Genomic DNA, 13,358 nt, shown 5'->3' on the forward strand with positions numbered 1-13,358 from the left:
GGCATAGCTGTGTCCACTGCAGCTAGGGTGGGTTTGGTAGGGGCATAGCTGTGTCCACTGGTAGGGGCATAGCTGTGTCCACTGGAGGGGGTGGGTTTGGTAGGGGCATAGCTGTGTCCACTGGTAGGGGCATAGCTGTGTCCACTGGAGGGGGTGGGTTTGGTAGGGGCATAGCTGTGTCCACTGCAGGGGGCTTGGTAGGGGCATAGCTGTGTCCACTGCAGGGTGGGTTTGGTAGGGGCATAGCTGTGTCCACTGCAGGGTGGGTTTGGTAGGGGCATAGCTGTGTCCACTGCAGGGGGTGGGTTTGGTAGGGGCATAGCTGTGTCCACTGCAGGGGGTGGGTTTGGTAGGGGCATAGCTGTGTCCACTGCAGGGTGGGTTTGGTAGGGGCATAGCTGTGTCCACTGCAGGGTGGGTTTGGTAGGGGCATAGCTGTGTCCACTGCAGGGTGGGTTCGGTAGGGGCATAGCTGTGTCCACTGCAGGGTGGGTTTGGTAGGGGCATAGCTGTGTCCACTGCAGGGTGGGTTTGGTAGGGGCATAGCTGTGTCCACTGCAGGGTGGGTTTGGTAGGGGCATAGCTGTGTCCACTGTAGGGGGTTTGGTAGGGGCATAGCTGTGTCCACTGTAGGGGGTTTGGTAGGGGCATAGCTGTGTCCACTGTAGGGTGGGTTTGGTAGGGGCATAGCTGTGTCCACTGTAGGGGGTTTGGTAGGGGCATAGCTGTGTCCACTGTAGGGTGGGTTTGGTAGGGGCATAGCTCTGTCCACTGCAGGGGGCTATAAAATGGTTGTCATGGCTCACTCCTTCACTCAAAGTCTAACCTAAAGGACACGCTCTCTTTCTCCTGACAGCTATTTTTTAAGTCTAATCGGGTCTTAGTTTGATGTGCAGAACATACACTTTACACTTACCATTATTTTGCGCCAAACTTGCTCCTTCCTCCAACGGCCACCTGTAAACACATTGGAAAGGAAGTATTTATTTATTTGGAGCTGACCATAGAAACACCATTCATTGCACCTTCTTAAGGATTAACGTAATCCAGTTTTGGAGCTGTCCAAAGGACTATCATTAATGCACAGTCAAATCTGTGGTGCAAATCTAAGTCTGAGGGAGGGAGTTAAGGCTCATACATAGTCTGGATTTCCGGTGGTGAGGTGACCACCGAACTACAACATGACGTCACAAGCCGCGGCGAAGAGCAAACCACCGCCACCGCTCCAGCCCTTCTCTCTGTTTTTACTCACCACCGCTCAACGTTATTTCAGCTCCGGTGGTCACCTCACCACCGAAAATCCAGACTATGAATAGGCCTTAAAGGAGCATTCAGTGATTTGGGTGATTTGGAAAACCACCCAGTCCGCCCCGGTAACAAAATGTGCACATGCACGCTCTACAGTGGGGGGAAGTGCAACAGGCCAACAGCATGTGCACCAAGGCCCGCCCCCACTCGATCATGATTGGAGGAAGGCCCCACTCATCCTGATTGGATGAAGGTTTTGCCACCCGCCACCAAAACTGAAACTAGGGTTTTTTGACCCCAGGGGCTCACTGGGGACAGGGAGGAACTCCTTATATGGTCAGCACACTCTATAGTAGGGAGGATTATCCAGAAAAAAAGAAAAAATAAGTGATATTTGAATTAAGTCAAATCACTGAATATACCTTTAAATTAACAATGACCATATTAGTCCGGTAGCTTAGAGAAATTATGTGGACGCGGCGGACAAAAGCGCCAATTGTTTTCCACATGCTCTCCATAGCCATACGTTTCATTTTGAGAGGGGGGCCACGTCAGCAAGATGTCAGAAGGCGGCCATCTTGGCGTTCAAAGATGGATGCCATGTAATATCTATAAGTGCCGCTATCTCGGCTTCTAAGCCACTTAGAAGGTCAATCTTGGTGTCAAAATATACATTATCTGGGTCAAGGAATGCATTAAGGTCATTGAGAATATCACTAGATGTTTATTTGTGCCAATATCAAATAAATACGGTCATTCTAGCAACATATTTACATAATCTTCAACTTCAAATTATCTGTCACAGTTACAACTGCAAAGAGCTGTGCAATTCCAGTGTGCCTTCTGACATGAGCATCTTGCACCACAACCCTTTTTACAACTGCACTTTACCAGTTCATTGCAGGCTTTTGACACCATAGGTAGAGTGCTCCACACAGGAAGCCAGACCTGGTTGTCGACATCCAATGTCCATGTCCATTCTCGCCGTGCTTCATTGACAGATTCCAAATCACAAATCACATGATGACTGTAAAGCGCTCAAGAAGCTGAAAGTGTTGGGCATCTATGGTCACATTAGTGTATGGATTTTCTGTCATGTAGGTGAAGGCCTGGGTGACCTCAGGGTAGGAATTCCAAGCCGCCCATGCTGACTTCTTCCCTTTCCCATCGAATGCTGATGTTGTGTCACAGCCTGTGTAACAGTGGAAGACCGGAAGTGCTGTGGACTTGTCTTTGCCCAGAGCATGGCAGATGGTGTTTATATGAACATTGGTGTAGTTTTTGCCAGTGCCAAAAGCGACCCAGATGTCTGCAGCTGGATACTTGGTGAACAGGGCATGGAACTTACCGATGAGGATAACAACAACATCCGTATCCACAGTGCGTATCAAGCAGGTAGAACAGCCATGTACCAGGGCATCAAGCAGGTGAATCACTATCCTGGTGTCTGCCTCTTCATGGTTACATGGCAGCATGTAGTGGCTAATGTCTGTGCCAACCACTGTGATGCCAGATGTAATGAAGACCAAAAACTACACCAATGTTCATATAAACACCATCTGCCATGCTCTGGGCAAAGACAAGTCCACAGCACTTCCGGTCTTCCACTGTTACACAGGCTGTGACACAACAGCATTCGGTGGGAAAGGGAAGAAGTCAGCATGGGTGGCTTGGAATTCCTACCCTGAGGTCACCCAGGCCTTCACCTACATGACAGAAAATCCATACACTAATGTGACCATAGATGCCCAACACTTTCAGCTTCTTGAGCGCTTTACAGTCATCATGTATGACAAAACAAGTGATTTGGAATCTGTCAATGAAGCATGGCGAGAATGGTTCTGCCAGAAGAACAAAACGATGGAACACATTCCACCAACACAAGATTCACTGCTGCAGCACGTGAAGCGAGTTGTATACCAGTCTGGGATCTGGGCCACGTCTGAACTGGCCCAGCAGCCAACACCCAGTCCAGAAGGATGGGGATGGACATTGGATGTCGACAACCAGGTCTGGCTTCCTGTGTGGAGCACTCGTCAAAAGCCTGCAATGAACTGGTAAAGTGCGGTTGTAAAAAGGGTTGTGGTGCAAGATGCTCATGTCAGAAGGCACACTGGAATTGCACAGCTCTTTGCAGTTGTAATTGTGACAGATCATTTAAAGATGAAGATTATGTAAATATGTTGCTAGAATGACCGTATTTATTTGATATTGGCACAAATAAACATATAGTGATATTCTCAATGACCTTATTGCATTCCTTGACCCAGATAATGTATATTTTGACACCAAGATTGACCTTCTAAGTGGCTTAGAAGCCGAGATAGCGGCACTTATAGATATTACATGGCGGCCATCTTTGAACACCAAGATGGCCGCCTTCTGACATCTTGATGACGTGGCCCCCCTTCCAAAATGAAACGTATGGTTATGGAGAGCATGTGGAAAAATATTGGCGCTTTTGTCCGCCGCGTCCACATTTTGCTAAAATATGGCCTTAAGCTGCCGGGCTATATGGGTCAATGTTTACACCCCCCTAGTTAAATTATCACATGGCATTTATGTTACTGTGTAAAGTGTAAAGTGCAGTGAGTGGGTTCAGGTTAACCTGACTCCGCCAGATGGGGCAGCAGAGTGTACTCTCTGCTGCCCCATCTGGCGGAGTCAGGTTAGGTTCAGGTCGGGTGCACTGTAACATTCTCAGTTTTCATTTAAGTTTACACTCAGGATTGTGCAGTGCAGGGTGAGATCATACTATCTAAAGCAATCCACAAGAAAGCCACTTCTTATTTCCCTAAAGACAGATGCATTCAGCAAAACTCTCACCAGATGTAAAGCCATCCCACGCAAACTTAAACTTAAACACACAGAGCTACACACACGTTGAGTATTGGGTGAAAATTGCATGTCAAACAGTTTTCTGGAGCACTTCGATCTTTAAAATTGCATGAGGTGCAGTATTGTATCAAAGCATAACCACATGAACTATATACTGTATGGTATTTCTGTACCGTTATATTGTTTCTGTAATGCAGTTATCCATGCCAAACTGCCGTGTCGTGCAGCCAACTTATCCCCTAACATCGCATAGATCATCGCCAAGTATGACAAGGAGAGATCTGTCCGTGGTCCAGTTGAGAAACCACATCAGAGACGTTTCCACAGAACTCCAGATCCCAGAATGCAATTAAATTTCCTTGAGGCCATATTGGCAAATAATCATAGCCATACACATACAGTATGTTGCATTTACAAAAATATGCCCAATACGGCGTGATGCAGTCACAACACTTCACGGTGATACAGTAGGTTGTAGGGTTCATGGAATGGTAAATGGTGCATTTATATAGCGCCTTTATCCAAGGCACTTTACATAGATTGTGCCTTACATTCACCCACACATTCATACACCGATGGCAGCGGAAACCATGCAAGGCACCAACTAGCACATCGGGAGCAATTAGGGGTTCAGTGTCTTGCTCAAGGACACTTCGACAGTAACTCTGGGGGAGCCCAGGTTTGAACTGGCAACCTTGCGGTTCCCATCCAGGCACTCTACCCCTGAGCCACTAGCCTGGTTAATAAACCAGACCGAATCAGCCGTTGGCAAAAAAAAGTTGCCTACCAGCGGATTTCGGTCTGGCGAGGCTCAGTAGCACGCCTCTTTCCTACAATCGAGAACAGGTCGGACCAATCGGGACACGGTATGCAATATGGGCGGGCTTTGGTACAGTGACGTTCAATGCTTGAGACTTTTGACTGACAGTAGCTCTGACCAATTGCGTCAAAGAGAAAATGTTTGAACCCGCCCCCCGGGAAATGAAATCCAAGTGGAGCCAGCCCAGACTGATATACCGCGACAGTGTTGTGTGATATTAGTCTGGTTTATTAGCCAGGCTACTGAGCCACCGCCACCCCAGTGCAACCAGTGGAACCAGTGCAATCACCACAGCGATCACACACCGTGTGCAGAGTGGTACGTGCATTACGCTAAGCCAGTGGTTCTCAACGCGGGGTCCAGGGACCCCTAGAAGTCCTTGAGGGGGTTCCAGTGGGCCTCCAGCTAAATTTCACATTGTTAGGAACCAAATGGACCTTTATGGGTCTGTAACTCTGACCGTGTATACAAATTGGACAAAATGTACCCTTAAAGGTATATTCAGTGATTTGACTTAATTCAAATATCACTTATTTTTTCTTTTTTTCTGGATAATCCTCCCTACTATAGAGTGTGCTGACCATATAAGGAGTTCCTCCCTGTCCCCAGTGAGCCCCTGGGGTCAAAAAACCCTAGTTTCAGTTTTGGTGGCGGGTGGCAAAGCCTTCATCCAATCAGGATGAGAGGGGCCTTCCTCCAATCATGATCGAGTGGGGGCGGGCCTTGGTGTACATGCTGTTGGCCTGTTGCACTTTCCCCCACTGTAGAGCGTGCATGTGCACATTTTGTTACCGGGGTGGACTGGGTGGTTTTCCAAATCACCCAAATCACTGAATGCTCCTTTAAGTCGAAGTTACAGTATATTAACACTGAGGATTTGACAGTGTAGATTTTGGGGTCCCAGAGGTAGAAATCGTATCAAATGGGCCTATAAATGCATATCAAACTGAGGGTCCTTTAAATTCTAAAGGTTGAGAATCACTGTGTTAAATTAAGCCACATTCCAATACAGTTACCTCTGAAGGCACGGCCTTTAGGTAGACTGAATGAAACAAACAAGCATGTACGTCACTTTAAAGCTCAACAAGATGGACATTAATTGTCGTTACTCTGCAGGTTGTGTTCAGCTTGCTCTTTGTACCTTAGCAGGCGTGGAGGTCTTCTTTGTCTCCCAGGGGCCACGCTTGTTGCCAACATCGCTGGGTTTCACTTCCTGTGATGATCAATCGCAAAAAATATTATCTGTAGCTTGAAGCTACAACCCTGAAATCCAAATATTATCATCTGATACTAATCCTAGTAATCCCCATTATTGTGTCATTTCATCGGGCAAAGCCTGATAAACTCTAATAACGTATCATCTTTTAGCAAAATAGTGTTTTGCAGAGGTTCTTAACATGGGGCTGGTAGGTGTCCCGCCTAGGGGTCCTCAGGGGATTCCAGTGGGGGTCCCCAGCTATTAAAGGACCACTTCACCACTTTTCAACATCTCTTCATATAATTGGTCCTCACTAATGTTCATGATAAAACACCACCATTTTTTCCTACTCAGTCTGTGTCTCATAGGAGGGCTTTGGGCAGTTCGGACACCCGTCCACCAGTGACATCATCATTAGGCAGATTTTTTTTTAAACAAGATTTGTTTTAAAATATATTTAGATTTGTATTATCGTGAGAACGATGGCTTCAACTTTTGCATTGCAACTTTTCAGGAAAAGAAAGCCTGCCATTTCTATTAGCTTGGATTCACCATCGATGATGTCACTGGTGGACGGGTTTCTGAACTGCCCACAGCCTTCCTATGAGACACAGACTGAGTAGGACATTTTTTTGGTATTTTATCATGAACATTAGTTAGGACCAATTATAGGAAGAGAAGTTGAAAAGTGGTGAAGTGGTCCTTTAAATGATTGATAGTGGGGAAACAAACCCTTGCAGGTCTGTAATTCTCAGAGTTGAATTAACAACCCAAATTGTACAGTACTTTAGTAAACATACGGTTGTCTGTACCTTTTCCAATGTCAGCAGTAAGGAAGGGAGAGGACAGAAAAGGCTGAAAGGAAGCCAAGCTGAACAAAGGGAAAGCTGAAGGGCTAGCAAAGTAGAAGAAAATAACACATGGCAGTAAACACACAATGTTTGACATCTATAACAGAAACACAGTGGTTCAATCACAGAATATCCTATAGTTTCTTTGAAGCACTAAATTGTTTAACGCATTTTGGGCGGGAACCCCTTTTGGTGTTAGCATTATGTTATGCTTTAGCTATTGAAAAATAGCAGATCTACAAGCTCATAGCGCGCCACCGAGTGGCACGCTACGAGATCGTAGGTCTGCTATTTTTGAAAAATATTTATTTCAGAAAACTGGAGGATTTAGAAGATTTTTTTTAATTTTGAGGTCAGGCCTAAATTGTTTAATTGTGTGACCATTGACTCTGTTATTTAGTGACCAAGCTTCATGACATTTACAGTACTCTGATCACACACTTCTGGATAAAAGCGTCTGCTTAATCATGTAACAATTGTAGTAGTAATAATTGTCCTAAGTATAATTCCAAGTAGTAGACTGCTGTACAACTTCTTCCCATGGGGTGGAAGTGTTGTAACATCAGTAAACTCAAGGTTATGACCATTCCTCTAGACATACGACACTGAAGATATCTCCCTCGTAACTTCCAAGTAGGAATAATGCAATACGTCACTCAGCAATGCCCCTACACATGCAGACACAGTGTAGTCAAGTGTGTCCTTGGTATAACTGGTAGCAGTCCCTAATAAAAGAAGAGACGATACAATGTCTACCATACAGTAACTATATGGCCTCCTTCATCCAATCCTTTAGAAATTATGATGATGGATTATGATGGTATCAAGCCATTACTACACGACATTACAATGCCAGGCAACGAAACTACACACAATTGCTGCTGTATGAATGCTTATGAAACTGTTTTTGTTTTTTGCTTGTTTGTCCTTGGCTGAAGGATTCCTCAACAGGAAGTGGTGCTCGATCCGATCGTCAAATATAGATTGAGAGACTGTTTGGCCAGACGTAAAGTAAATGCATTTTTGCACATAGCAAACAGGCATTGCAACAATGAGAGTTCTGTTTTGCCTACTACAGTGAATCTAAAGAATGAGGTGTAAGTTAATCTTAAAATAACTACCGAGGTCAACATGAGTTATTGTGGCCATAGAAGGGTGCCGAAACAGGAGTGCAAGGTGATATGTTGGCATTCAGCCACCTGGCACCAGAAACACTGTGTGTACTGTTTATCAAACGGTAGGTAACAAGATAGTTTTATCAGATTATTTCCAGCAGCGTACCATTAAGGACCCTAGCTCTATTCTCTATTCTGGAGCAAAGGTTTGGTGAAAATAGCAGATCTACAACCTCACAACGTGCCACATTGCGACACGTTGTGTGCTTATTTCAGTGAAGAGAATAGGTGCAAAGAAGGAGTGGACCTAGAGCCCTGGTCAGCTAGGTATATAGGGTTCAACTTTTCAAGTGGTGGGCGGGAACCCCTTTTGGTGTTAGCATTATGTTATGCTTTAGCTATTGAAAAATAGCAGATCTACAAGCTCGTAGCGCGCCACCGAGTGGCGCGCTACGAGCTTGTAGATCTGCTATTTTTGAAAAATCGAAGAACCACTGACATAGAAACATAGCTTTTTCAGAAAACTGTCAGGATGTAGAAGACATTTTTAGAATCTGATCTCAGGTCAAAATGGGTTAACTAAGAAACTAATACATTCTTTCAAAACACATTTTCAAAGCAGGCACTGTATAGAGTTACACACTATGAGAGGCTTTTCTCAACATTTGACAGATGGATAATAATTGTTTTTCCTCAAATGCTAGGTAGGGAATTGTCCATGTGGTGTCACTAAACTTACATCCAGTCTATGGGACAAGCACAACAGTGATGTTGTTGTCCATGTGGTGTCACTAAACGTACGTCCAGTCTATGGGACAAGCACAACAGTGAGGTTGTTGTCCATGTGGTGTCACTAAACTTACGTCCAGTCTATGGGACAAGCACAACAGTGAGGTTGTTGAATTGTCCATGTGGTGTCACTAAACTTACGTCCAGTCTATGAGACAAGCACCACAGTGAGGTTGTTGTCCATGTGGTGTCACTAAACTTACGTCCAGTCTATGGGACAAGCACAACAGTGAGGTTGTTGTCCATGTGGTGTCACTAAACTTACGTCCAGTCTATGGGACAAGCACAACAGTGAGGTTGTTGTCCATGTGGTGTCACTAAACTTACGTCCAGTCTATGGGACAAGCACAACAGTGAGGTTGTTGTCCATGTGGTGTCACTAAACTTACGTCCAGTCTATTGGACAAGCACAACAGTGAGGTTGTTGTCCATGTGGTGTCACTAAACTTACGTCCAGTCTATGGGACAAGCACAACAGTGAGGTTGTTGTCCATGTGGTGTCACTAAACTTACGTCCAGTCTATGGGACAAGCACAACAGTGAGGTTGTTGTCCATGTGGTGCCACTAAACTTATGTCCAGTCTATGGGACAAGCACAACAGTGAGGTTGTTGTCCATGTGGTGTCACTAAACTTACGTCCAGTCTATGGGACAAGCACAACAGTGAGGTTGTTGATGTGTGCAGTAAATGCACACGATAGCATGAACAGAATTACAGTGGATATGACACTGTTCTGTGAGTGGTACCTACAGTGGATATGACACTGTTCTGTGAGTGGTACTGTACCTACAGTGGATATGACACTGTTCTGTGAGTGGTACTGTACCTACAGTGGATATGACACTGTTCTGTGAGTGGTACTGTACCTACAGTGGATATGACACTGTTCTGTGAGTGGTACCTACAGTGGATATGACACTGTTCTGTGAGTGGTACCTACAGTGGATATGACACTGTTCTGTGAGTGGTATCTACAGTGGATATGACACTGTTCTGTGAGTGGTACTGTACCTACAGTGGATATGACACTGTTCTGTGAGTGGTATCTACAGTGGATATGACACTGTTCTGTGAGTGGTATCTACAGTGGATATGACACTGTTCTGTGAGTGGTACCTACAGTGGATATGACACTGTTCTGTGAGTGGTATCTACAGTGGATATGACACTGTTCTGTGAGTGGTACTGTACCTACAGTGGATATGACACTGTTCTGTGAGTGGTATCTACAGTGGATATGACACTGTTCTGTGAGTGGTATCTACAGTGGATATGACACTGTTCTGTGAGTGGTATCTACAGTGGATATGACACTGTTCTGTGAGTGGTATCTACAGTGGATATGACACTGTTCTGTGAGTGGTACCTACAGTGGATATGACACTGTTCTGTGAGTGGTACCTACAGTGGATATGACACTGTTCTGTGAGTGGTATCTACAGTGGATATGACACTGTTCTGTGAGTGGTATCTACAGTGGATATGACACTGTTCTGTGAGTGGTATCTACAGTGGATATGACACTGTTCTGTGAGTGGTATCTACAGTGGATATGACACTGTTCTGTGAGTGGTATCTACAGTGGATATGACACTGTTCTGTGAGTGGTATCTACAGTGGATATGACACTGTTCTGTGAGTGGTATCTACAGTGGATATGACACTGTTCTGTGAGTGGTATCTACAGTGGATATGACACTGTTCTGTGAGTGGTATCTACAGTGGATATGACACTGTTCTGTGAGTGGTATCTACAGTGGATATGACACTGTTCTGTGAGTGGTATCTACAGTGGATATGACACTGTTCTGTGAGTGGTATCTACAGTGGATATGACACTGTTCTGTGAGTGGTATCTACAGTGGATATGACACTGTTCTGTGAGTGGTATCTACAGTGGATATGACACTGTTCTGTGAGTGGTATCTACAGTGGATATGACACTGTTCTGTGAGTGGTATCTACAGTGGATATGACACTGTTCTGTGAGTGGTACTGTACCTACAGTCAACGTTTGATTTGTTGGGGGGATCATCCTTTTGATATCCCCTCATTCATTTTTTTTTTTTAATATAATTTTTATCCCACGATTTTGTAACCTATTTTCACCCCTGTGTCAATTATCTAATGTGATCCTGGGTTCTACACACCCTCCGCCAACCTAGTCCCCATATATGGGGGACATGGGGAGAGCAACGGACTTGAACTCATGCTTCCTTCATGCCTGAGTGTCCAAGTTGCTCCTTTACACCTGACAGGGGTGAGTTTCCCCGATTGGATGTAGCGCGTGGAAGGAACACGTTATTCCAACCAGTTCCTTTCCCCTCCATCAGGCGCCCCGGCTGGCCAGGGGGAGGCAGTTTAGAGACCAGGATTACTGCATGTTTTTTGTGAGGGTACCTACCCTCATTTTTATCCCTGTTTCTGGACAGACTGAATTCAATAAATGTTGTTTCCTTTTGGGAAATGTACACTGTATGATATGTTTGATCATATCTCAATTTAACAATTTAATTATTAACCATTGGCGTCCCTATTTTGGGCAAATTTTAAACATTTGTTCAGATTTTGTCAAAATGTATCAAAATCCATTTTAACATTTTTAATCTGAGATTTGCAAAATTAGCCGATTTACAAGATCACAATGCATCAAACCGCGATGTGTCGTGAGCTTGTGAGTACATTGTTTATTTTCGGTATTTGTTTTACCAAGAAGTGATATGGGGCTTATTTAAGTGGTTAAGAAAATATTCCCCTCCTGCCTGTGAATGTAATGCTCATGAGGGGAGTAGGGGACATTTGATTAAGGCCTTACTACTGCTGCTGGTTTGACCGGTTCAGGTTCTGGTTCTGGGGCCGGTGCTGCTTGTGTCTTCTCCTCCTTCACCTCTGCAGGTTTATTGGCCATCCAGCTGTTGACGCGTCCAGCCACGCCAACTTTGATCCCAGCGGCATCCTGGGAGAGATATCAGCGGTCATTAATAGAGCTACAGTACTGTCTCCCCCCATCCTGGGAGAGATATCAGCGGTCATTAATAGAGCTACAGTACATCCTGGGAGAGATATCAGCGGTCATTAATAGAGCTACAGTACATCCTGGGAGAGATATCAGCGGTCATTAATAGAGCTACAGTACATCCTGGGAGAGATATCAGCGGTCATTAATAGAGCTACAGTACATCCTGGGAGAGATATCAGCGGTCATTAATAGAGCTACAGTACATCCTGGGAGAGATATCAGCGGTCATTAATAGAGCTACAGTACATCCTGGGAGAGATATCAGCGGTCATTAATAGAGCTACAGTACATCCTGGGAGAGATATCAGCGGTCATTAATAGAGCTACAGTACATCCTGGGAGAGATATCAGCGGTCATTAATAGAGCTACAGTCTACTGTCTCATCCTGGGAGAGATATCAGCGGTCATTAATAGAGCTACAGTCTACTGTCTCATCCTGGGAGAGATATCAGCGGTCATTAATAGAGCTACAGTACTGTCTCCATCCTGGGAGAGATATCAGCGGTCATTAATAGAGCTACAGTAGTACTGTCTGCCCCCTCCTATTTCACTGTAAACTCGTTTTTTCTGTTTCTCTGGCGGTGTCCGAAATCACTCCGTATTCCATACTCCCTATAGCAGTGGTTCCCAAAGTGGGGTCCGGGGACCCCCAGGGGTACTTGAGGGAGTTCCTGGGGGACCCAGCTAAATCATTATTTGGAACCAAATGGACCCTTATGGGTCTGTAACTCAGAGAGTGTACAAATGGAACCAAATGGTTCCATTTGTACGCTCTCAGAGTTAAATTAGCATTGATTTTCCAATATAAACTGGGGGTCCCAGAGATATAAATGCTATTAAATGGGGGGTCCGTAGCCTAATGCATGTCAAATTGGGGGTCCTTGAAATTAAACGGGTTGAAAATCACTGCTAGAGCCATACAAATATTTTCTTATGGGGGTCCCTGGCATATCTTTTTCAAATGGGGGTCCACAGGCTGATTAGTGTCAATTTGGGGGTCCTTGACATGAAAGAGTTTGGGAACCACTGCCCTATAGTGTACTATATACAGTAGTGATTATTCAGTTTGAGTGGTGTTTGAATGTATACTACTGAAATAAAATGAGTGATCATTATTATACCCTTTGATTCATTTCCCCTCCGCTCCACAAGGAGACTCCACAGTGGTTCAGGAAGTACCTGTGGCAGTGCCTCACTGCCTCCCTCACTTCCTCCCTCTCACTTCCTCCCAATAAAGCAGGCCTGGATGAGGCTCACTTGTCCTTTGTCTTCAAACACATGCACACTAGCCACCTTTGTGTTCGCTCTGTGGATGCAGATGTTTGCCAATGCGTCTTTTGATCTTGTATCAATGTAAGTTATCCTCAATGATGTGGATTATCTTCAAGAATTGATGCATTTGATTTGTATTGATATTTTGATTTATATTGTGAACTTTCTAGATATATGGCTAAATATTGTTTGAATAATATGCAATA

At 44.8% G+C, this 13,358-nt stretch overlaps 1 protein-coding gene across 6 annotated transcripts in view; it reads right to left on the minus strand.

The window, feature by feature from the left end:
• The window catches only part of LOC306923765 (uncharacterized protein), an 81,969-nt gene that overhangs the window by 3,974 nt on the left and 64,637 nt on the right, over window positions 1-13,358 (minus strand). For 5 of the 6 annotated variants that reach the window (XM_079502054.1, XM_079502058.1, XM_079502056.1 and 2 more), the window contains 3 exons: window positions 11,676-11,816; window positions 6,048-6,119; window positions 917-957 (listed from right to left, as the gene is read on the minus strand). In XM_079502054.1, coding sequence (XP_079358180.1) covers window positions 919-957; window positions 6,048-6,119; window positions 11,676-11,816 — 252 coding nt within the window. In that variant the 3' untranslated portion in view covers window positions 917-918. The remainder of the gene's footprint in view (window positions 1-916; window positions 958-6,047; window positions 6,120-11,675; window positions 11,817-13,358) is intronic. The other variant, XM_079502057.1, reaches the window with a different exon arrangement.

This window comes from Electrona antarctica (genome assembly GCF_951216825.1).
Source record: "Electrona antarctica genome assembly, chromosome: 5".
Classification (NCBI taxonomy): domain Eukaryota; kingdom Metazoa; phylum Chordata; class Actinopteri; order Myctophiformes; family Myctophidae; genus Electrona; species Electrona antarctica.